General features: G+C 43.7%; 1 protein-coding gene across 1 annotated transcript in view; it reads left to right on the top strand.

Moving 5' to 3' along the window:
* Window positions 1-26,723, top strand: part of EFHC2 (EF-hand domain containing 2) — a 55,506-nt gene that overhangs the window by 8,518 nt on the left and 20,265 nt on the right. The window contains exons 2-10 of the mRNA XM_069944573.1: window positions 1,216-1,404; window positions 2,107-2,257; window positions 4,768-4,991; window positions 6,597-6,848; window positions 7,977-8,084; window positions 9,768-9,906; window positions 12,998-13,163; window positions 14,980-15,122; window positions 19,121-19,317. Of these exons, the coding sequence (XP_069800674.1) occupies window positions 1,216-1,404; window positions 2,107-2,257; window positions 4,768-4,991; window positions 6,597-6,848; window positions 7,977-8,084; window positions 9,768-9,906; window positions 12,998-13,163; window positions 14,980-15,122; window positions 19,121-19,317 (1,569 nt within the window). The remainder of the gene's footprint in view (window positions 1-1,215; window positions 1,405-2,106; window positions 2,258-4,767; window positions 4,992-6,596; window positions 6,849-7,976; window positions 8,085-9,767; window positions 9,907-12,997; window positions 13,164-14,979; window positions 15,123-19,120; window positions 19,318-26,723) is intronic.

Genomic DNA, 26,723 nt, shown 5'->3' with positions numbered 1-26,723 from the left:
ATCGTTCATTGTGATCTTTCAACATGTTCTAAATCATGGTTGGTTGTTCTCTAAAAATTCACGAATCGCTTCGTGTATACAGTCTTTCAAAGATTCACCCTATGTGTGAGATAGGCTTAAGCGATCTTAAATGATCGCAATAACTATTTTTTAAACGATTTTTCACTTTGTCCAAATGCTGATCGCTATACAAACCAAATCGTTGCTTCAAAATCGTTAAATGATCGATTGGACAAATTATTGCTCCGTGTAAACGTAGCATAATTCTGCATGCGTTCACTAATCTTTTACTAATTATTCACTAATCACTCGGTGTAATGCTGCCTTATACACGGAGCGATAATTCGCCCAATCGAATGATTAACGATTTCAAGGTTACTGATAAACCATCGTTCGTTTGGTTCTGACACCAATATCATCACTAATCGTTCACTATAATTCTGCATTCGTTCACTAATCGTTTACTAATTACTCACTAATCACTCAGTGTAATGTTGCGTTTAGACGGAGCAATAATTCTAATCGAACGATTAACGATTTCGAAGTAACAATGTGGTTTTTATAACAATCAGCGTTTGGACGGCACGATATAGCGTTTGAAAAAAACGTCATTGCGATCATTTAAAGATCGCTTAACCCCATCTCCCACATAGGGTATATCGGTGAAAGAGCGTTTAGACAAAGCAATCTGCGAATTTTCAGTGAACGACCAACGACTATTTGAGAACTTGTTGAAACATCACAATGAACGATTTATCGCTCGTCGCTTGATCGTTAGCTGTGTTTACACAAGCCAATTATTGCTCAAATGCCATCGTTATCGTGAAAATTCAAACGATAATTGTTCCGTGTAAACGCGCCATAATTCCACATCATTTCTTCATTTGCTTGTATGGGATGGGGTAAATGATCACAGTAACCACCATCGTTCTGTGTAATATGGTGAACTATAAACAATCTCGTTTGTGATCCTTTATCGTTAGTCGTTAAATATGGCTTTGTCTACCAGGAGCCTAAGTAGACCATAGTGTCACCAGAAACAGCCGGATCAGGATGGGATGCCCGCCTGGGGTCGTCCGATTAGCCGCATTCCGTTTGTCTTTCAGTCAGTGTTGTATTCCGGAAAGTAAATGATAATCTTGCACAATAAAGAATATAATGGAAGGGGATCTGATACCGAGTAATACAGTATTAATAGAGAATATGTATTTCCAGCTGGGGAAGGAGAAGTTTCACAAGTCACAACATTTTGGCTACTCTAATGATGTCTCCATGTTATTGGGTGAAGACAAGCCGGGGATTGGAGGAGAACTGCTTCCCGGGCAGAAGATCAAGCCGAAATTCAGCGTCTTCCCTCGAGGAGTGGGCAGCGATGCTCCGTCCTGGGTCGCCTTCGACAAACAGGTTGGTGGGTGTTTTCTCTAAAGTCAGATAAGAGATTCGTATTGTCAGGTTTGGTGGATTTCTTCATTTTCTTAATTTCCTGTTTTATGTAAATGAAGATAATTATTGCAGATATAAATTCCAATTCAATTACTTAAACTTACAATTAATTTGTTTAATTACCATCTTAATGACTTTTGCTGGCTTCCAAAGCGTGAAAACATTGTGGTCTACATGCAGAGAAGACTGGCAGAGATGTAGTCCTGCTGAGGGGTCAGCACCAGCAGCAATGGCTCTCTTCAATGAGTATGAATGAGTACTTCATTGGATTTTATTGCTGATCTCCCTGAGCTCAGTGATGATTGATGTGTTTTGTTGGTCTACTACTCATTGCCCCAGGCCCCTCCACACTGATGAGGGGCAATACCCCGAAACAGCTGTCTGTGGATGGATGCCTGCCTTTGATCTTTCCATTTTAACAGGGTTCTTTCCCAGGAGGGATATCTGGCTATTCCCGTGTTTTGAGACTCTTGATTAAGGATCCACCGGCCCTTTTTTTGCATCCTTAAGTTTTTTAGGGGGCAAAATATTAATGAAGACTTATCGGAGTACTCCATTTAATTGTATTGCTGATCTCCTTGAGCTCAGTAGTTGTTGTATTTTGCATTATGTTTTCTCACCTGATCATTGGCTACAATTTTATTTTATATGATCTGATCTCAGGTGTTATCCTTTGAAGCATATTTTGAAGAAGAAGTCCATCAGAGACGGGAAGAAGTTTACCGTGTGCGGCAGTGTAAAATATATTTCTATCTAGAAGATGATACAATTCAAGTAGTAGAGCCCGAAATGAAGAACAGTGGGATTCCACAGGGTTTGTACCGTCTTTTGGATGTAATATCTGTATTTGGATTAGTAGGATCCCATGAGGAAGACACAACTGTGAGCCTGAAATCCGTGCATCCCCGCTCCCCTGTGCAGCTCTTGTTATGGCTTCTTCAGGTCCCTGACTGCTCATCTCTCATGCTCATTAGAATATATTAAAAAAATGAATCCCAGAATACCTATTTAACTAGATTGTTTACTTTGGATAATCCCTTCTTAATAGAAGGGTCTGCAGATGTTATCATGATAAGTGGAAGTTTTGCTTTAGGGAATATTGTAGTAAATGTTTAAAGAGGTACTCCGGCAAAAATTATACTCATTCAAATGAATTGGTTTCACAAAGTTATATAGATTTGTAATTTACTTCTATTTAAAAAATCTCCAGTCTTCCCATACTTATCAGCTGCTGTATGTCCTGCAGGAAGTGATGTATTCTTTTCAGTCTGACGCAGTGCTCTCTGCTGCCACCTCTGTCCATGTCAGGAACTGTCCAGAGCAGGAGCAAATCACCATAGAAAACCTCTCCTGCTCTGGACAGTTCCTGACATGGACAGAGGTGGCAGCAGAGAGCACTGTGTCAGACTAGAAAGAAAACACCACTTTCTGCAGGACATACAGCAGCTGATAAGTACTGGAAGACTAGAGATTGTAAAATAGAAGTAAATTACAAATTTTTTATAACTTTGTGAAACCATTTGAGTTGAAAGAAAAAGATTTTTTGCCGGAGAACCCCTTTAAGGCCTCCTTCCAATTTCAAAAAAATCTATCTGGATTTCTCATCAGAAAATCCAGTTAGAGGTCCTGACCAAATAGGATTCTATGGGGGCACAGACACCCTTAGGCATTCCAGCAAGGATGCACCATAGAACTTTGTCGGGGTATCCGGACAACTCCAGATGCGCATTCGGAAACTGTCTGGAATTCTGGATGCTTTGCTGATGCTGTCCCTTTAATTATAAGCGCTCCTAATCAGGAGCACATACAGTTAAATGTGATTAACAGTTAAAGGAGAAGTCCAGCAAAAATGTTTATTAAAGTATTGTATTGCCCCCAAAAGTTATACAAATCTCCAATATACACTTATTACGGGAAATGCTTATAAATTCCTTTTTACCCTGCACTTACTACTGCATCAAGGCTTCATTTCCTGGATAACATGGTGATGTCACTTCCTGGATAACATGGTGATGTCACTTCCTGGATAACATGGTGATGTCACTTCCTGGATAAGATGGTGATGTCACTTCCTGGATAACATGGTGATGTCACTTCCTGGATAACATGGAGATGTCACTTCCTGGATAACATGGTGATGTCCCCTCCTGGATAACATGGTGATGTCACGACCCGACTCCCAGAGCTGTGCGGGCTGTGGCTGCTGGAGAGGATGATGGCAGGGGGATGCTCAGTGTCCCTCTAGTGCCCTGTGTCCCTCAGTGTCCCCCTGCCATCATCCTCTCCAGCAGCCACAGCCCGCACAGCTCTGGGAGTCGGGCCGTGACATCACCATGTTATCCAGGAAGTGACATCACCATGTTATCCAGGAAGTGACATCACCATGTTATCCAGGAAGTGACATCACCATGTTATCCAGGAGGTGACATCACCATGTTATCCAGGAAGTGACATCACCATGTTATCCAGGAAGTGACATCCCCATGTTATCCATGATGTGAAGCCTTGATACAGTAGTAAGTGCAGGGAAAAAAGCACTTTATTAGCATTTTCTGTAATAAGTGTATATTGGTGATTTGCATAACTTTTGAGGGGCAATACAATACTTTAATAAAAGTCCTCTAACTGTTCTGGCCAGAGGCAGCATTATGCCTCACAGCCAGAAGAGGCCGCTCTCTTTACCCCCAGCAGCTTGGAGACAGAGAGAGAAGCTGGAGGAGGTCACCACAGAAAAAAGTGGGTAAGGATACCAAACTTGAAATGCATGTAAATTTTAAAGTTATAGAACTTTACGTTATAGTCACAATACTTAATTATAGGCTTTGGCCGGAGTACCCCTATAAGATGTCAGAGGCTAAAATTATGGAAGAATTTTCCATAAACCTAGTTAAAAAAAATAAGGTATATTACAATGGTCATACACTCACTGAAGCGTTTTCTTTAGGGTGGTGAAATTTACACACAACTGTCTGAAGTCCCGTAGTATCTTAGGCTAGGTTCACACTACATATATTTCAGTCAGTATTGTGGTCCTCATATTGCAACCAAAACCAGGAGTGGATTAAAAACACAGAAAGGATCTGTTCACATAATGTTGTAATTGAGTGGATGGCCGCCATTTAATGGCAAATATTTGCTGTTATTTTAAAACAACGGCTGTTATATTGAAATAATGGCCGTTATTTACTGTTATATTTTAATCCACTCCTGGTTTTGGTTGCAATATGAGGACCACAATACTCACTGAAATATACGTAGTGTGAACCCAGCCTTACATAGTATCTTACATAGTAAAGTAACTAAGGCTTTCCTTTTGTCATGAAGGGACGATAATCCGACGTCATCGTATTCCACTTCCTCCCCCTAATGATGACCAGTTTTACACTGTGGATTATTTCAACATCAACAAAGACATTGTGTTGTACTCAAGGACCTTCAAGATTGTAAATTGTGATGAATTTACTAGAAACTTCCTACGGAAACTTGGAATCAGACTAAATTCACCGGGGTCGATTCCAGCAGATCCATACTCTACCATGCGCCAACAGGTAAAAAAAAAAAACATTTACCACAAGCAAATTTTATTGTTCTTATATGTTAAAAAAAATAACTGAAATGCAGCACCGTGTCTGTTTATAACATTTTATATACTGTACTATGATTAAAAGATGAAAGTTTGTGCTGGTTTCCTGCATTTAGCTACAGCAGTGGTGGGAACATTTTTCCTGTTGGGGGCCATTTTGGCATGTATGAAATCATTTGAGGGCCATACATTACCTAGCTGCTGCACTCAATGTTATACTATGTGCGGCAGCAGCGTAGCGTGGGTTTGCAGCACCCGGGGCATGACAAAGTATTGAGATGCCAATGCCCCTAGTATTGTAGTCAAACCTCCAAGATTCCTTCTAGTAGTGTAGTTGACCCCCGTTATGCCCCTAGTATTGTAGGTTCCCCCTGTTGATGCCCCTAGTATTGTAGGTAACCCCTAATGATGCCCCTAGTAGTGCAGTTAACCCCCATGATGCCCCTAGTATTGTAGGTAACACCTATTGATGCCCCTAGTATTGTAGTTAACCCCCATGATGCCCCTAGTTTTGTAGGTAAACCCTAATGATGCCTCTAGTGTTGTAGGTAACCCCTAACAGTAGTGGATTATAATAGGGGCGTTTCGGGTGGCAGCCCGGGGCCCTGAGCTCCTGGGGGGCCCATGACCACCCAAAAAGACTTATACTTTCGGTGGTGTACTGTCTCCTAGCTACACTTCCGCCATGATTTGCATGATTCACAGTTTTTTTTAATGGCAATTTTGCACAAATCAGGACATCATGACATTATCTGTCCTGTGCTATGAAAGCCAGGCTAGTCCTGCATAGTTACAGTGGGGTGGGGGGGCCCAGGCTTGGTGAACTGCCCGGGGCCTATGGTAAAGTTAATCCGCCCCTGACCCCTAATGATGCCCCTAGTATTGTACGTAACCCCTTATGATGCCCCTAGTATTGTAGGTAACCCCTAATGATTCCCCCTAGTATTGTACGTAACCCCTTATGATGCCCCTAGTATTGTAGGTAACCCCTAATGATGCCCCGAGTATTGTAGGTAACACCTTATGATGCCCCTAGTATTGTAGGTAACCCCCATGATGCCCCTAGTATTGTAGTTAACCCCCATGATGCCTCTAGTATTGTAGGTAACCCCTAATGATGCCCCTATTATTGTAGGTAACCCCTAATGATGCCCCTAGTAGTGTAGGTACCCTTCATGATGCCCTTAGCGTTGTAGGTAACCCCTTATGATGCCCCTAGTAGTGTAGGTAACCCCTATTGATGCCCCTAGTAGTGCAGTTAACCCCCCATGATGCCCCTAGCAGTGTGCTTAACCCCCACCCGCAAATGCCCCTAGTCTGTACCAAAAGAATAAAATAAAATAAACATCCCAGTCACCTTTCCTCGGCTCCAGTGCTGAGGCCGTCCTTTTCCTGCTCCTGCAGGCCTTCTCCTACTGGCGCAGCACGATGGAATGACATCATGGCGTGCGGCCCGCAGGAGAAAGTAGTAGATGTGCAAACCCTCGCTCATTGGCTGGTCGCTGTTTTTCAGTATGTTAAAAATGTAACATAATGTCATTTATGAGACAATCATTCTGCTTTCATGTAGATGAAAGATAACATGAAGCCGCTACGTCCATACGAACGCATGGATACTCTGAAACAGTTCCTAGAACATGACAGACATGTCCTGCGGTTTTTCTGTCTTTGGGACGATACCACTTCACCTTTTGGAGATGCAAGAGAACTCATATTGCATTATTTTCTAGCTGATGATACTGTTGAAATTATAGAGATCATCCCCCCAAATTCTGGACGGGATTCGGTTCCGGTCTTTCTCCATCGAGGAAAACTACCTAAGGTAATTCATACTAGAAAAGCAGCCTGGACTGAGCCGAAAGTTCTTAACATGGCAGATTTTTGGCTTAGTAGTCACAAATCCAACAAGGATTGGTTCTGTAGAGATCTGTTTTTTTGTGACTAGACTTTGTTACATGGGCCTACAAGAAGCTTCTGGTCTGTTAGTGAGCCAAATTGCCAACACATCTTTTATTTTATCATTCAAACACACCAAAGCAAATATTACAGACGTGAACATAGACAAACTTCATAACAAGTAAGGATGGTCCGAACCTGCCGAGGTTCAGGTTCGTATAACCCCGAACGCTCGGCATCAGATTCCTGCTGTCTGGCCGCTTCGTGCATCGGGTGGATACAGCGGGAGGACAGCCTGGAAAAAGTGGGCAGACAGCGGAAATCATTGCCGAGAGTTCGAGGTCGGACCATCCCTAATAACAAGTTATCATAGCCCCCCCCCCCCCCCCCACAAAAATAAAGAGTCAGGCTCCATAGAGCTCCATTATGTAAGTCAGAATCTTTTTTCTAACTCAGAGCGGAGAGTGGACATGCTACAGCGTGGTTTTCTCCCAGCTCGTTCTCAGTACTAGTCTGAACACTCAAACCCGGACTGATCAAAGCTTTTGACATGTCTCTTAGAATAGAAAACCCATAAAAAATGATGGTTTGCTTGATAAATCTGTTTGTCGTGGCGGTTTTAAAGGACACACCCACGAAACGCGCACTTGGCAGATTTTTGTACAAAAATTACAGGTTTGTTAGGTTTTTGGACAAATTGTGTTGCACATCTAGTTAAGGTGCCGGTTTACTAAAAATGGACAAAAGCCCAACAATTTGCTGCCAGGAACACCTTAGTATACCAGGCCCATATAAGTTCTGTGCATGAGTCCTAATAATTAGAAATGGGCTCCTGCATGGAACTCAATGGGCATCGTAGGATTGCTTTGGCAACTAGACTAGCAACCGCAGGGTCACAGTTCAGAGAGTTCTCCTTTACATAAATGTATGTGTTACACATCTGATTATACCTTTTTTTTTGCTTTGTTACACCACCCCTTTTGTATTATGCATTTGTAATATGATTGCAAAAAATGTATAAAAATATTCCCTGATATTTCTGTATCCTTTACAGCAAGCCCCAACAAAAATGTATAACCCTGGAGAGATCACGTCTCGAACTGTCCTAAACGTCTTTGGCCCCATGGGACACGGAGGTCGTTACATTCTCGATAATCTCAAAGTAAGGATTTCACTTACTATTGTAACAGAGTATTAAGACCTTGATCTATGAACTAGAAACTAATGGGATAAATAGGTCTGTGTGATCTGCAACCCAGTATAGTCCCCAGTACAGTCTGTGCTCACACACAACCAGGACACAGTTCTCATCTGATAAACTTTATATCTTTCATCGTTCATCATCATAAAGTTATTACACCTATATGTTAGTAGAAGCATTTCATTAGTAATCAGAAGTTCTGTTGGGCAGGTTCGACAAACTTTGAAGCACAGTTTGGGTTCGTCTGAACTGAACCGTATACCACCCGCATTAAAACAGCTAAACTATTACAGGCATTTAGTTATTTTTAGTGCGGTTTGGCAAGTTCAGTCATCTCTACTTACCTGACCACGCTCCCCCAGTGTCCTCCTTCTCTGTTCTCTGGTGTCACCTGAATTCGTCTTCACTGACTGGGATGGGTTAGTACCGGGGCCAGTGATTGGCTGAGTGGGCTTTTATTCTTGCCTATGGAATGACAGCTCACTCAACCAATCACTGGCCGTGGCACTGTCCTGTCTCATTCAGCGATTGGCTCAGCAGCTGGAGGTGGCTGGAGACAACAGAGACCTGTAGGAAGACACTGGGGGAGCACGGACAGGTGAGCATACCCCTTTGTCATTTATGTGTATTTTATTGTGTGGCCCCCATTTTTACAATATCAAATCAAATCAAACCAAACTTTTGGCAAAGTTAGGAACGAATCTTGGTCTATAAGATTGGGTTCCTTTATCTCTATTAAAAATCTATTAAAAAGGAGAATAACATTTTTTTATTTCTTACTTTCTTAGGCTGGGTGATAGCATACACAAAGACGTGGTCGAAAACGTTTTTTGTGTGCACTAAAAAAAACAAAAAACATTTTGATTCGTTTTTTGATCCCTTTTTTAACAAAAAGATAAGTTGTATTACGGAAGATCAGCCACAGGCTTCAGACTTTTTTTTATTTTTGCTCCCAATCAGAATAAAGATAAAACTGTTTAGGTAACAACTTACAGAAGGCAGAGTTAAAAAGACCTCAGGATAGATTTGTTATTTTCTTACAAATGGTGAGCTATTATTATATATGAAGTAAGTAAAGGAAAAGCTGAGGCCACTCACCGGATCATGCTATACTTCTTTATTTCATTATTTCAACATAAATAAAACTTTTCGTTGGTACATTCCATGGGATGGCAGACGACAAGATCCTACATGTACAACACACACATGACGGCCATTCCGCGCGCATGCGCACTTCATCAGATGAATCTGATCAGATGAATCTGATGAAGCGCGCATACGCGCAAAATGGCTGTCGTGTGTGTTGTACATGTAGGAACCTAGCGTCTGCCGTCCCGTGAAATGTACCAACGAAAAGTTTTATTCATGTTGAAATAAAGAAGTATCGTAACGATCCGGTGAGTGCCCTCAGCTTTTACTTTACCTACTTCATATGTATGACGTCTAGTACGAGAGGTGCACCCCGGTGCGAAGGTCTAATTAAGTTTTTGTGGAAGCAGTGTCGGTGAATACCCTCAGACTCTGAGATATTAATATAAATATGGTAGAAAAATAGCATTATCATATGCAGTCATGGAAGCTGCAGATTTCTTTTTCTACTTTAAAACTCTAATGTTAGCAATATTATGTTTTACCTTGTGACAGACAGGATCTGTACATCAGGAATTTTACAAAGACAGTGATCTGACAATTGGCGCCATTATCAATGCCTGGGGGAGAAATATAATCTTATGTGACTGCGATGAATTCACCAAGAATTATTACAGAACGAAGTATGGAATTGGTAAGACTATCGTGCTAATAATACAGAGTACAGTATATTTTGGTAAGGGTATTTTATTGTCTATGTAGATTCCTGTATTATTCCCCATATATTGTACAGATAAAAAGTCAGCTCAGTGTTACCCCCCTCCAATGAGCGGGGGCCCACTGTGTTACCTTACCAGTTCAACAGATGGCCAAACTCAGGAGTGAAGCCTAAGGCCTAGTTTGCACGGTTCCATAATTTATGGCCTGTACATTTTCTACGTGTCTGTTCAAACATCAGTCTTTTTTGCGGATCCTCAATTAGGTTGTGATACTTGCAGCAAAAAATAGGACATGTCCTAGTACGAACGCACAATCATGGAACAGGTCATTGTCTATGATGTAGGAGTCTGTGAATTGCAGACCACTGTGGATGCACAAAGTGCTGTCTACTATTGTAGGTCCATGATTGCGGATAGACAAAACACAGCAATCACTGAGCTCAGGGAGATCAGTGAAGAAAATCCAGTGCAGTACTCACTCAAGAGTGTCCATTGATACATTGCCCCTATAAATTCAAATATGCAAAAAAGGGGTCCATGGAGCCTCATTTGCGCGACTCAAACTACGGCAATTGCCAAATATCCCTCCAGGGAAGGAAAGCCTATTGCCAAGGGGGGAGATCACCAAACCGCCCTGATATGTAGCCCCATAATCCGGGATACTTAGGCTACATTCACACGTCTGTAGTGCTGTCCTTATTTGGACTATTATCGCTCGTTGTAATAGGCCCAGGCAAGGTCATCGTTATTGCGATCGTTTTAAGATCGCTTTAGCCCATCTCACACATAGGGTAAATCGGTGAAAGACCGTTTACACAAAGCGATGTGCGAATTTTTAGCGAACGACCAACGACGATTTGAGAACATGCTAAAAGATCAAAATGAATGAATTCACACTCGTCGCTTGAGTGCTAGCTGTGTTTACACGAGCCGATTATCGCTCAAATGTGATTGTTATCGCGACAATTCAAACGTTAATCATTCTGTGTAAACGCACCATTAGAGTTCAGCTTTAAGCATGCTCAGGTTCATCTCGCTTAGGGCTGCATCCAACTGCAGCAGCCATTGCTCATCGTATGCCGCCCGCACACTTGGATTTGGAGGAACCCGAACGGGCTCAACGATTGCTCAACTCTAATAAACTCCTGGCTAAAGGATGTTCTTATAGGCTAAGGCTATGTTCACACACCGGCCATGATTATTACGGAAATATACGTTACCTCTTCGTCTATGGGATGCCGGACGGATGTATGTATGGTGTATACACATGGTATTCGCTCCGGCCGGGATCTCTAGTGGCGCCGCAAACAACTGACATGTCAGTTTTCTGTGGCCGCTATTCAGTGAATAGCAGCCGTATAAAACCCTGTCGGTGCACACAGTGGAGCGAGCGGCTCTGGACGCTCGCTCCATAGTGTGCTGTGGGGAGTTCTGAGGCGGGCCTGCACGGATACGCCCGCTTCAGAACCCTGTGGCCAAAAAGATCATCCAGACGGTACTGCATTGATCTTTTCAGCGACCCGGCCGGGTCACGGAACAGCCGGTCTAATACATAGTATGAACATGGCCCAACAATGCATTGTTTTGACATGTATAAATGCACTGATTTTTCTCTGCACGGTTCATCTCTGAAGCTTTCATTAAAGTCAGGTGAGTGACAGAGCGATATTGACCTCTGCAGGGTTGAGAACACGATCTTTCACTCTCCATACAAAGTCTTGTGATTTTGAGGCTGTATTGGCACCATCAGTAACCTGACCTTTCCATCGTCCAGAGCTCCATGTAATAGAGGCCGAGCTTTTATTGCATTCAAATTGATTAAATACACATCAAGGCAACGTAAATCAATTATATTTGTCAACTGTAAAGCAAATAAGGTATCCATGATCTGGTACAACCAGATTACACTCTGCCCAGGTCAATTGGATGATCACATTATCCTTGTCCTCATCAATCCCTTTGCTAGTGCACGGAGTATTTATATATAATTTTTCATAAAAAAGAAAAGTATGAAAAATGTAAATATAAATGGACAAAAAACTGGATGAGATCTGTTTTAAATTATTCCTCAGTAAAAGAAAAATGAAATGTAATAAAAAATATAATTACAAACTCTGTGTTCGGCAGATATGTCTAATGTGCCTATAGAAGTCTATTGGACGCAGAGGTTGGACAATCTGTTGGTGCCCAAAGTAATAGTTTCAGTATATGTTGGACTAAACAGTCATCCAGCTGCCCCTTGTGGCACCTTTCCCCTTCACACGTCCGTGGATGTTTTTACGGTCAGGAAACATTATTCAGAAAGCCTTTCAGGAGGCTTTAGGTAACCATGAGTGACAATGGAAGTGACGTCACTCATGCACTGCTACCCAAGGGGGGGGTGGTGTGGTTGGGGAGCAGCATTTTTCAATTTCACTTCTGCTTTGAAACAAAATCTTCTGTGTAGACAGCCCCTTTAAATATTAAGCAACAATTGAGTCTTCCATAATCCTGCGGGCGGCCTGAGTGATTGACAATGAAATGTGACTCTGTGTTTAACAGGGCCGGGAGCCATTGGCTCCCGGCCCTGTCAAACACAGAGTCACATTTAATTGTATGCGCTCCTAATTAGGAACACATACAGTTAAAGGGCCAGTGTCAGCACTCTGTGCCACTTGTCCAGGTGCTGAGGCTGGTCTGGGTTGCCAAGAAGTGTATCCGGAATTCCGGACAGATTTCAGATAGAATTCCACATGCCCCCATTAGGTTCTATGGGGCATCCGTCACATAATTCTGGACAATTTTAGAAAAATTATGGAAAGACACATATTTGTAGGATCCTAAATCAACATTTTTTTATTTAATCCATAAATTCATTACCTTCAGGAGTCCCCTAAATGTCTTCACCTCATCCCACCCCCCAGTTAGCAATACGTTTTTTGGCATACATTAGATATTCATAGAATAAGATGCTAAACATTACCTCCTATGAGTTACCCCTCTAATATCTCATCTTTGTTCAGCTATGTAGATAAATCTGTTGGGTTCTGCGCTTTTCCAATAACATTTAGTTTTTTTGTCTTCTAGAGGATTTTACACCTGTTCAGTACAAAGCTCCCCCACCTCTAAAGACTGAGAAGCACTTTCCTCCTTACAATGGCTTTGGTTCTGAGGAAGACTCCCTTTGTTCTTGTTTGGGACTCCTGCCAAAACCACCACAACGAGATTTCAAGAAGTTTATGGAAAAAGACAGGTATATTATTAATGAAAAAATGTCCATGATATTAGCATAACCCTCATTACATTATAATGAGATGGGGACATATGACAACTGGGAAACATGCCCAAGGTAAATTTATTGCGAAGACTTTACTCTTTAAAGAAATGTTCATTGGGCTGATAAAACAAAAACAAAACTGTGGGGCCATAATGTATAAGGGAAAAAGTGGGAGGTTTCCAGGGCAAATAACACCATCCTAACCATTCAGATAGGAGGTGGTAGCAAAATAGATTGCTTTATGAGTAGAGATGAGCGAACCAGGCCAAGCCTGAACCATCAGTATTTGAAAACAGGGATACAAACCCAAACCTTGGCCCGGTTTGCTAATGTCTAATTATGAGACAAGGAAGTACTCACCTTTTTTAAGGCCTAGCTGTTAAAGGACAACTCCGGTGCTGATAAAAAAAATGGAACTGAAGCTCCAGTTGGTGTCTTATTTTTTTTTTCACTTCCTGGTTTGGGCTTTCCCATGATGCACTTTGTCTCCTGTGAGGTCTAACTGACTCTGTAACACTGTTAGGTGGCTTACATCTTGCTCAGAGCTGAGCAACCTGAGTCATCTGAGGCTGGCTTAAATGGGCTTAGACCCGCCTCCCTCTTGATGATGTCATTGTCACAAAATATCTGCCACAGAAAAGCCTGGGGTCAACAGTCATTAGGTAAGAATGAGTTTACTTCACTTCCTGGTGGGGGGTTGAGGGGGGAGAAGGTAGGGAGGGGGGCAAGAGAGGTGATTGAAACACATTACAAAGTTATATAACTTTGTAATGTGTTTCATTTACTGGGAAAAAGCTTTTCACCAGAGTTGTCCTTTAAAGAGGAAGTCCCACAAAACTGAAAAAATGCAAGCAGGCAGGAGGGTGTGAGAAAATAATAAACCAGTAAACTTGCCAGTCCCTGTGCCTCCATTAAGTCGCCCCCGTGTCCCGCTAACAGCTTCCATATGTCATTTTTGCCTTGAAACCGGGTACCCGGCTCTTACATGTGCAACACCACAGGCCCAGCTGAGCGATTGCCTCTCAGCCAGTCAGTGACTGGGGAGGTGCCGGCAATCACTCAACCGCATATGTGACGTTACAGCTAGAAGAGCTGCAGGATACCAATGGACGTCAGTTGGACGCGGGGGCAGCGCTACGGGGCACAGGAATAGGTAAGTCTGCTTTGTTAATTATTTACCCGCACCCCCTGCCTATGTGGCTTTTTTCAATTTTGTGGGACTTCTGCTTAAAAAAAAAAATCTTCAGTGTAGACAACCCCTTTAACTATTAAACACAATTGGGTCTTCCAAATGGACAATGATGCTAATCATCACAAAGCCCTGACCTCAATCCCATAGAAAATGTATGGGCAGATCTGAAATATTATGTGAGCAAGACGGCCTACATACCCTCAGTTGTGGAAAGCTACCCAAAATGTGTGAGCAAAGTTAGACGAATAAGAGACAACGCTACCAAATATCAGCCATGTGTGTGTAAACATCCAAGCCATGTGATGAAAGAAATAAAAGCAGAAAATATTCACTGCCTCTAGTATTATTCTCACATACCCGTTCTATCACAATAGTTCTGGAAGATTGGGATGCAGTGGATACATTCCTGTCACATGATTCTATTCTAATTTATAAGGCTTTGGCATGGAACGTAGGACGCATCTATTGCAACGCTATCTTTCCCATCTTTGCCAGTATACCACAAATTTTTACAAAAATTTTTACGCCAGTTCTCTTGAGTAAGTGTTGCCATGTTTCCTGCTTTATCTTTACCATATTAACCTCTTCTCTCTGTTTTAGGAACGGCTTGGACAGCAATGTTCTTAGGTTTGTTGCGAAACTTATCACTGAAAATCCCATCGATAAAGAACGAACGTTTATCATATCCTACTTCCTAAGTGATGATACTATAGCTGTGTTTGAGCCACCACAACGAAATTCAGGTACTGAAACAGGACTATAGTCGTATGGTTTATGAATATAAAGATCTGTTTCTATAGTAAAGCTTTAAAAGTATGATTTAACTTCTCTGAATAAATGTAATGTTAAATCTTTACTAACAGAATTATTTCAAAAGCTTAAAGGACAACTCCCGCGGGACCCCAAAAAAAACAAAAACACAGACACACACAGACACCATACTCACCATCTCTCCGGTGACGATCGCCACTCGATTCGCCCGCCGTCCGCCTCTCCGTCGCCGCCGTTCGCCATCCAGCGATGTCTCCGACTTCCGGGTCCAGGGGATGGAAAAGGCTGCCAGTGCGCTTGCGCACCGGCAGCCTTTTCATTGGCTGGAGCGCATCACATGGCTTCCAGCAAGCTCAGCCAATCAGGGCTGAGCAAGCTGGAAGCCATGTGATGCGCTCCAGCCAATGAAAAGGCTGCTGGTGCGCATGTGCACCAGCAGCCTTTTCATCCCCATTCACTTTGCATGAAGACGCCGAGGAGGAAGAAGACCCGGACCGCCCCTCGGCTCTGACGTCGTCGTCACCAGATGCCGCCCCGGAGAAGAGGACCGTGACGATCGTAATAGGTAATGTATACATTCCTTAACTTCCGGGGTGGGTGGTCGGGGGTCCGAAAGTGGGGGAAGGGGGCCAGGCCGGGTATTTAACCACATTACAAAGTTATATAACTTTGTAATGTGTGTTAAATGAGCAAAAAAAAATTTTTGTGGGAGTTGTCCTTTAAAGGGAATCTGTCACTATGTTGATGCTGCCTTAAATGAGGGCACCATAAACTAGTGACAGAAATGCTGAACAGATCTGTGTATTACTTACATAATTCTGTTCTGCTGTTCTCCTAATATGCGGGAGAATAGGATTTTTGCCACACCCCTCCCCCCCCCACCCTCCAGCTGCTGATTGACAGCTGACTGCCTATACACAGCATGGATAGATAACTGCCAATCAGTAGCTGGTGGGTGGACTTTTCTGCTTCTCATAAATATCCAGGACTACTGAGCTCACACACATAACAGAGAGGACTACTTATTGTCCATATTATTCAGGAGGATATCTCTGGACCAGCTGCACAGAACAATGTAAGTGATATATCATTCTGTTCAGCTTCTCTGTCACTATTTTATGCTACCCTGAGATAGGACGCCATAAATCTACTGACAGCGTCCCTTCTTAAAGGGAAACTAACAGCAGGTTAGATGCATCTAACCTGCTGTTATGGCCCGAAAGAGCACAGGGCGCTAAGGATGAGGGTAGTTTCCTTTCAGTATTAAGTTTGCAGTTTAATCCATATGTTAATGACACATTTGGTATATAGGGGGCTATCCGATCTACCCCGGCTGCACCGCCCCTTCTAATGACATCACTCTGCAGAGCACCGAATAAATATTTGTGCAGTAGCCCCGCCCCCAGTGCACCAATCACCCTCATTAGCATATGGGTTAAAGTACAAACTTAATGAAAATGGGGCCTAACATCAAAGGAAAGAAAACTACCTTTATCCTCAGCGCCCTGTGTGCTGATGTGTCTAACCCGCTGTTAGTTTCCCTTTAACCCCTCAAGGACCCATGACGTACAGGTACACCAGTGGGTCCGGCTGCACAATGAAGTTAGTTCAGGAGCTGAGCTCACTTCATAGCATGTGGTGACCTGCTGCTATGATGGGCTGCCATGATCACAATCGTAAACCAAAAGTGGTAAAAAAAAAGTCAAGATTGATGATTTTTATTATATTTTATTTAAAAAGAGATGAATTAAAATTGATCAATACATCTGATCTACACAAATATGGTACAAATTAAAACTAGAGATCATGGCGCAAAAAAGACACCCCATATAGCCCCATAGGAGAGAAAATAAAAGCGCTAAGAGTCACAATAGGGGCCATTTTAATCATACCTGTATTCACTGTATTCGGACTGACCTATATAATAAATATATTATGTCAGTTTTACTGTTTGTGTTTTTTTCCCAATTTCACCCCATTAATGATATTTTGGTGGTTATGGTAGATTGAAAGACACCATTACAAAGTACACCTATTCCTGAAAAAAACAAGCCCTTATGTGGCCCTGTAGATGGAAAAATAAAAGAGTTATAGCTCTTAGAAGGTGAGGAGGAAAAAACGAAAACACAAAACTGAAAATTGGTGCAGTCATTAAAGGGGGAACTCCAGGTAGAGGTTAAAAAAATGAAACACATTACTTACCTGTCTATCCCAGTTTTGAAACTACCAAAAATCCATTTGTTTGGGGGGGTGGGGGGATTGTTCTGTATTGTGTTTCTGTCTTTCCTGGTTGAGCAGTTCCCAGAATGCAATGCTTTCCCTCAGCTGATTATCACAGTCCCTCACCCATCACAATCAGTAAAATTAGTGCTGCACCTGCTTCTGGCCATTTAGAGATGGTGAATCACTGAGGGGATTGGGGGAACCAGCCAAGCCTCCTGTGACATCACACCCTGCCCCCTGTCTGCATCATCGGCCTGATCTTAGCAAACACACACAATGTGAGACAGAGGCATGGAAGATTGGTCTCCTAAGGGGGGAGAGCAGAAGGAGCAGGAGACAATGTGAATTGGCACAGGGGCCATTTTTTTTCACTTCCTGGATTTTTATCAGCTACCAGTGTGGCAGAACCGTACAGATACGGTAATACATTGTATAGACACATACATATATATATATATATATATATATATATATATATATATATATATATATATATATATAACTTTTAATGTGCTTTTAATAGAAAACAAGTTTTTCTTATCTGGAGTTCCCCTTTAAGGCCATTTTGGGCTCTGTCCTTAAGGGGTTTAAGAGAACCTGTCACATTGAATATACAGTTGGATCTGTCAGTAGAATGTTAGTGAAGAATATGCAGAGTGGTTTGATGCAAGAAGGGTTTATCAAGACCGGTGTACATGGTCCGACTGATGTGCAGCTATCTCAGAATACAAGCTTATACAGGGAATGCTGTCAGTCATTGGATAACATCGCCTGCTGGACACCTAAGCATAGAAAATAGAAAAGAATTTATATAGTAAATGTTTTTCCACAAAACTATATATCAATCTACCTGGCTACTCCTTCTCCATAACATAATGTTGATAGATTAAAGGGGAACTCTCAGCAGGTTAGACAAATCTAACCAGCTGAAACCTGGGACTCTGAGGATGTAGGTATGTGTGTTACCTTCCTCCCTAGTGTCAGTCCCGCACTGTTACCATAGTCTTCGGCTAGGAGCACTGTCCCGCCCCCACAGTGTCATCTGGCCTGCCGCTCCATTGATTATCAATGGGCGCGGGTGGGCTTGATGATGGACTGGTTGTGGCAACTGTCCATTAATCAAAATTTTTTTTTGCTCTTTTACCACAGTTGCTAAAGTTGCAGTAACACAAACCATTTTTGTTGCAATTTTGCTAAATTGATGGGAAAATTGTGTTATTGTGCAGCAAACTTCACAATTGCAGTAAATAGCTCATCACAATAGACATGTCTGTGCAAAGCGTGAAGGTTATAATTCAAGGACAACTACAATATCCTTAAAAACAAAAGACTGCCACTTCCCGGTGTAGAGACAGGACTAGGTTGTGTCTTGGTAGACCCGCTCAGCCAGTGAGTGTCTGTAGCATTGTCCTGCCTCTGCTGGTGACTGGCTGAGGGGGCCAGCGACATCACATCCCATCTCTAAACCAGGAAGTGGCCGGGGACAGAGCAACAGGAAGCAGGCACCAGTGCTGGAGCCAGGGAGGTAAGTGGTGGTTATTTTTTTTCACCCTCCCCCTCCCCTGTCCTGTCTGGAGTACCCTTTAATAAATTTGTATTACAGAGTTATGCTAGGAAGTATTCAATGGAAATATTTACAAATATTTATTTCTTTTGGAAAACATACCTCTGTTTGATGGTGCATACTGTAGGTCGTAGCCGAGGGGGCTTTGCAGCCTATTTATTCATTGTGTGATTGTTCTTCTAGGAATCTTGGGGGGCAAATTTTTGGAAAGATGTCGTATCAAGAAACCTGGACAGGAACTTTTCAAAAGCGAGATGTCAGAATTTTTCCAAGCTGCAGACCTCTTTGTTGGGGCCCGTGTTAATTTCAACGGACACAAGTTTATATTAGTTGATGCAGATGAATATGTCTTCAACTACATGGAGAAAAATGTTCACGATGTGAGTATAAGATTTCTCGTAATGTCATTTGTTATATATAGAGGAATGTGTTCAAGGAGTAGAGGGGTTTACAGGATGAAACCTATAACTCTTAAGGCTTATTTTCATGTAATTTAACCTCTTGTTCAATGTTTTAATTTTATAACCTTTAAGGGAGTTTTCATTAGTTTTAAAAACATTTATACAGGTTGAAACTAGAGATGAGCAGCGTTACAGTAAGGTCAGGTTTGCACTTAATATTTGAATCTTGGTGGCTGGAGAAGATGGATGCAGCCCTAGGGCTCCCTGGAACACATGGATTCATGTGGTTGGGCACTATGCTCGACTGAGAGTGCACACTTAAAATGTCACTGTCATTGTCACTGAAATTTTCTTTGCAGAAATCAATTGTACAGGTGATTTTAAGAAACTTTGTAAGTGGGTTTATTAGCTGGAAAATGCATTTTTTTTTAATGAAAAAGCAGTTTGAAGCTCTCCTCCCCTGTCTTTATGTTTCTCTTATGGAGAGGGGAGAGGTGGAGGGAGATGAGGCACCAAAACAGGACAACAAAGAGTTATTTACAGCTACATCACCAGGCTATCTCCTCTGAAGTCAGCACTGACCTCTCTGACCTCTGAATACCGGCTTTCACACAGGTCCTGCTTTGTTCTCTGCTCTCTGCTGGTGACTGATCTCCCCCTCCCCTCTCCATAGATTACACAGGGCTCGACTGATGTAAACAAGTCGAGATTTCCTAATAATGAGCAGTGAATGAGAGAGAAAAGGGGGGGGAGGGAACCTGGGGAAAGTCTTTTTGAATGCAGATAATGGCATATTTGCCTAATAAACCCAATTACAAAGTTTCTTAAAATCGCCTGGACTATTGATTTCTGCAAAAATAATAATAATAATAATAATAATAATAATAATAAAAAAATACGACAGTGACACTTTAACACTAGTAATCCTCAGTGGTACTGTAGCATGTTAAAACACATATAATAGGTACAAATCAAACAAAAAAGGATCCACAAAGGGATATAATAGGTAGTGTTGGGCGAACCTGTCAAAGTTTTTGGGTTCAACAATGTCTTCTGAACCCAAATGATCAGCATTTGATTCCCCACAGCTGCAGAATTTACCCTAGGGGGTCCTAGGAAACTTGGAAACAGCCATAGGTGTCACGGCCGCAGCGGCGTCCCGCGTTCCGGGCCGCCGCCGCGACCGCCTCCTGCCCCATGCAGCAGCCGGCGTCCATAGTCAGGGACCCGGCGCTGCTATTACTTCGGCCCCGGGGGGCGCCTCACCTCTCCACGCTCCTGTCTCTCGCTGTGCCGGCCGGCGCGCGCGTCCCCGCCTCCTAGGGCGCGCGCGCGCCGGCTGTCTCAGATTTAAAGGGGCAGTGCGCTCCTAATTGGTAGTTGCACCCAATCACTCCCCTATAAATCCCAGCATGCCCCCCCTGTGTTGGAGCCTCTACATGCTTCCTTAGCGTTTGGCCCAGCTCCCTGTTGTTTCTGATTCCCGTCCGCTACCTGGTTCCTAGTCCCTGTTCCTGATTCCTATCCGCCACCTGGTCCCTAGTCCTTATTCCTGGTTCCTGTCCCCCTGCGTCACCACTGTTCTGGTGTACAGTCTGTCACCTGCGGTTACGTCCACTGACCTCTGCAGCATCATCTCCTGCCTACTGCTCCTGCCACGCCTCGCCTGCCGTCACCAGCAACCAAGCCAGGGGTAGCGACCTGGGGGTCGCCTGCCGCTGCAAGTCCATCCCGCCTTGCGGCGGGCTCTGGTGAAAACCAGCGGCCCCTTAGACTCCGCTCCCTGGGGAGGTTAGTGCCATCGCTGGTGACGGTCCAGTGGATCCACTACTCCAGGCGTTACAGTAGGCTCCAACCATGGAACCCGGCGAGGTGCCTGATCTCCGTGACGTCGCCAGAGTGGTCGCTCAACAGGCGCAACAAATCCAGAAACAGTCGCAGCAGATCCAGCAACTCACTGCCGCCTTACAGCGCACACCACCTCCTGACGCTGTTTCTACACTCCGACTTGCTCTCCCAAGCAAATACTCTGGTGACTCTAAGTTGTGCAGAGGATTCCTGACTCAGTGCACCATGCATATTGAACTTTTAAGTAGTCAGTTTTCCACCGAGCGCTCTAAAGTGGCTTTCATCATCAGCCTATTGGAGGGTAGAGCCCTGGCCTGGGCCACGCCACTGTGGGACCGTGATGATCCTGCTGCTGCCAATCTCCGGGCCTTCCTATTCGAGTTTCGCTCTGTCTTTGAGGAACCTGCCCGTGCTTCTTCAGCCGAGACTGCTCTCCTCAACCTCTCTCAAGGGAGCTCCTCTGTTGGTGACTACGCCATCCAGTTCCGTACCCTGGTGGCTGAATTGGACTGGAATGAAGCCGCTCTAATAGCCACCTTCAAGAAGGGCCTATCCAGTCAAGTGAAAGACGTGCTTTCCGCCCGAGACCTACCTACCTCCCTGAACGAACTCATCCTACTGGCCGCCAGAGTTGATACTCGTTTTTCGGAGAGGGAGGAGGAGGTTCGGCATGAACATCTACTAAGCCGTTCCCGTCGCCATCCCCAGCTGGCGCCGGTTTTCCAGAATCCTGACTTTCCGATGTCCCAGCCCTCTCCTGATATTCCTATGGAGGTGGAACGGGCTCACCTGACGCCTGATAAAAGAATCCGTCGTCTGGAGTTGAATCTCTGTCTCTATTGCGGTGGTTCAGGTCACTTTCGGCTGAGATGTCCCCTACGTCCTCAAACGTCCGGAAAATGCTCGCACCTAGGTCCGGTGGGACAGGTGTCCCTAGGTGTGAATGCCACCCTTCCAAGTCTGTCTATGCCAGTTTCCATCCGGACTCCCTCAGGACAAAATCACCAGACTACTGCCTTTCTCGATTCTGGGTCAGCAGGCAGTTTTATTGCGGCTACATTGGTCCAAAGATGGCAGCTACCCGTGACCCGCCTAGCCAGGCCCCTGACTATCTCCTCGGTCACGGGCGAAATTCTTACCGACCGTGTGTACTACCAGACCGCACCTTTAGTCCTCCAGGTGGGTCCTTTACATCAGGAAAAGATATCCTTCTACGTCCTGCCCCATTCTTCCCCCACCGTTCTCCTGGGACTCCCTTGGCTGCAATTACATGCCCCTAAGCTGGACTGGAGAACCGGGGAGATTCTCAGTTGGGGTCAGGACTGTTCCAGCCAGTGTCTCAAGTCACCTCAGCACCTCACCAAGCACTCTATGTCCTCTTACCACCGGGAGAACTTACAGAAGGATCTCTTCCACAAACCCACATCCCCTTGCCACGTTATATCGCCTGATCGCCTAGTACCAGTCGTCACCTCTACTCTTCGGAAAGTACCCCCCGGAAAGACCCATGTTCACCCTGCGCTTCGAAGAGGTATTTTGAAGTGGGGACATTCCTCATTGGAGGCCGGGCACTCTGGAGTCCGTAAGACCGGCCAACGGATCTCCCGCCACTACTGGTGGTCCAGTCTGTTCCAAGATGTCAAAGACTTTGTGGCTTCCTGTGCCATCTGCAGGCAAGAAAGAGGGGAAGGCCAAAGGGGGGGGTACTGTCACGGCCGCAGCGGCGTCCCGCGTTCCGGGCCGCCGCCGCGACCGCCTCCTGCCCCATGCAGCAGCCGGTGTCCATAGTCAGGGACCCGGCGCTGCTATTACTTCGGCCCCGGGGGGCGCCTCACCTCTCCACGCTCCTGTCTCTCGCTGTGCCGGCCGGCGCGTGCGTCCCCGCCTCCTAGGGCGCGCGCGCGCCGGCTGTCTCAGATTTAAAGGGGCAGTGCGCTCCTAATTGGTCGTTGCACCCAATCACTCCCCTATAAATCCCAGCATGCCCTGTCCCTTGGGTTGGAGCCTCTACATGCTTCCCATAGCGTTGGCCCAGCCCCTGGTGTTCCTGATTCCCGTCCGCTACCTGGTTCCTAGTCCCTGTTCCTGATTCCTATCCGCCACCTGGTCCCTAGTCCTTATTCCTGGTCCCTGTCCCCCTGCGTCACCACTGTTCCGGTGTACAGTCTGTCACCTGCGGTTACGTCCACTGACCTCTGCAGCATCATCTCCTGCCTACTGCTCCTGCCACGCCTCGCCTGCCGTCACCAGCAACCAAGCCAGGGGTAGCGACCTGGGGGTCGCCTGCCGCTGCAAGTCCATCCCGCCTTGCGGCGGGCTCTGGTGAAAACCAGCGGCCCCTTAGACTCCGCTCCCTGGGGAGGTTAGTGCCATCGCTGGTGACGGTCCAGTGGATCCACTACTCCAGGCGTTACAATAGGCCGAACACGAACTGTATGACAGGTCCGCTCAATACTCATAATAAGAAATACCAATTGGCTGCAGAAGTAAAATGATTTTAAAAAACGCACTTGTCTTCGAGTAAATGTTTTTGACGACAAAAAATATGTCTATGGGGAACAAAACGTGAAGAGAAACATTTTCGAGAACTGTAAAACTATATTTGAGAAACAATTCCCATAGCAGAGAGTGGGTAACATGAGAGCCCAATACACCCCATAACACGGACATTCCACATCAGCTCTGACCCAAGGCATTGACATTGGCTCCAATCAGACCGCTATAAATAACCACTCAGAAATCTGGAACATTATGTAGAAGTTGAGCTTGGCGAGAATGTGAACAAGATAAGAGAAGTTCAGATCTTAAAATATTCGCAATCTATAAAAACATCAGCGGGCAGCGACATTCCATGGTTTATTAATGCAGCATCCCGGCCAGAATCAGCTCATTTACATCCGGAGCTTTACATAGACACCTTTCCCATTGGCATTTGATATGTAGGCAATTTTTGTTTTCTACAGTTATATAATTTTATTATTATTATTTTTTTTATTTTTTTTATTTTTTTTTTTAGATTTTACTTACTTTTACACTTGTTCTGTATTTTAGTCACTTGGAAAAGTATTAAAACAACTTTTTAGGATAGGTTCACAGAGACCCCACCCCAACCCCACCATGGTAGGTGCAGTGGCTTTTTGTGGACTGTGGGCAACACAAGGGCCTGCCCTGAAGCTCCCATTAACTTAGATGGACAGTTCAGAGTATAACGTTGCAGAGAGATTACACATCACTTCATTTATGTGTAGTTCTTTGTCTCCCATTGAAGTCAATAGGAGCAGGTTTTTGACATGGTGCATGATGCACAATAAAATGGATGTATAAATATAACTAATGGAAGTTATAGGGGACAACCATTTGAGATCCATGGTACATAATATCTTTAACAACAAAGAATAATAATAAAAAAAAAATATTAAAACATTAATAATACATTGGAACACAACATTTATACTTTTAACACCTCCTGATAATATGGCATTTAGGTGTTAGTTCACCTGCATTCTTGAAAACAATACCAGATGTAAATAGATATATCCACTACATGCCCATAAATAACATGGAAGCTGTAGTGTGTAATATTTTCTTCTAAATCAGAACAGCCCTTTGTAGTTTTATTTACAATGCCTAATATTGGCCACTAGGTGGAGCACTCGTACAAGGGATGATAGAACAGGGTAGATCAGTCTCTGTCACGTCTTTGTAGCTTAACCAAATGTCATTTTACAGTCATAATTGGCTTCTTCTACAGACAAATAAGCTTTTGAAAATCCTTTTATGGTTATGCTTTCTGAGCATCTCCTGCTATAAATTAAATGTAATTGCTCAGCACATATAAGAAGCGGAGAGAAACAAAAGCACTCAATTAAAGGAGAACGCTCTTGACAGACACTTATGGCTTATGTGAACGCTATAGAGAACAAGGGAGAATTATTAATACAAGTGAATCTGCAGCTCTCCCTGCATAGCATGAAAATCTATCTATCTATCTATCTATCTATCTATCTATCTATCTATCTATCTATCTCCTATCTATCTATCTATCTATCTATCTATCTATCTATCTATCTATCTCCTATCTATCTATCTATCTATCTATCTATCTATCTCCTATCTATCTATCTATCTATCTCCTATCTATCTATCTATCTATCTATCTCCTATCTATCTATCTATCTCCTATCTATCTATCTATCTATCTATCTATCTCCTATCTATCTATCTATCTATCTATCTATCTATCTATCTATCTATCTCCTATCTATCTCCTATCTATCTATCTCCTATCTATCTATCTATCTATCTATCTATCTATCTATCTATCTATCTCCTATCTATCTATCTCCTATCTATCTATCTATCTATCTATCTATCTATCTATCTATCTATCTCCTATCTATCTCCTATTTATCTATCTATCTATCTATCTCCTATCTATCTATCTATCTATCTATCTATCTATCTATTTTCTATTTATCTATCTATCTATCTATCTATCTATCTATCTATCTAGCTATCTATCTATCTATCTATCTATCTATCTATCTATCTATCTATCTCACTAGTGCTATCCCATGTTAGCTGGAGTGCCTTGCTATACTATAGAAGCGCTGTTCTGCTGTGATGTGTGTTGGTGCCAACTGGGTTCATTTAACCCTCCATGCCCAGTGGCGTAGCTACCATAGAGGCAGGGTAGGCAGTTGCTATGGGGCCTATGCAGAAGGGGGGCCAGGGGAAAAGGTAAGAGCGTGTGTCCTTCTGTTAAACCCCTTATGTATTGCAGTGTGTAATTGATGCAGTGTTTACTTACATGCTGCAACACAAAAAAGGGTTAACAAGCAGAAGACAAAGTGATCTCTGCTTCACTGCACTGATAACCCCTGACCTCTCTTCTCCAGCTGCCACAATCAAGTAGAATTTACAGTAAAATGTGCAGTGGTTCGTGCAGAGGTTCGTGCACAGGTCACTTACACACTGCAGTACATAAGGGGTTAAGCAGAAGGTAGTCTGCTCCTACACCCATGTATATAACCATAAGTGTTCCTAATGGGCCCTTATAGGTAAAAACAGTGGACTGTCATAGCAAGCAGCATTGGCTCTCTGCTCTGCCGCCCAATTTTTGTGGCTGTAGGTAGCATTCTGCCTCTGGCCACAAGAGATTTTATTTTTTGGCCACATCACAGAGCATATAATACTTGCACCGTGTCCCTGTTATCCTCAGATACTTACCCTTTGCATACTATGTGGCCTCTTTTATGTTCATGACTCTATAGATCTCAAAGCAGTCATCTGCCCGTAAAGTATGGACGAGACTGCACTTTTAGCCATGATTCATTGTGCATGTTTCCTGTCTTATTCCAGCACTTGCTGTGTGTTGATTGGCAGGTTGCACCACACCCGTCTTGTGTCTTCTGCTAGCCCTAGCTGGACTACAGATGGTTTAGACTGAGTAGTGATGGACAGTTGCCTTTTTTAACTTATCTCTCTTCCCTGTTATTCTGTGTGGTCTGAATGTCAGAGGGCTGGTCGATTCACAC

The sequence above is a fragment of the Dendropsophus ebraccatus genome, chromosome 11 (assembly GCF_027789765.1).
Source record: "Dendropsophus ebraccatus isolate aDenEbr1 chromosome 11, aDenEbr1.pat, whole genome shotgun sequence".
Lineage (NCBI taxonomy): Eukaryota > Metazoa > Chordata > Amphibia > Anura > Hylidae > Dendropsophus > Dendropsophus ebraccatus.
The sequence above is the reverse complement of the archived record's forward strand: the minus strand, read 5'-3'. Positions and strand labels throughout refer to the sequence as shown.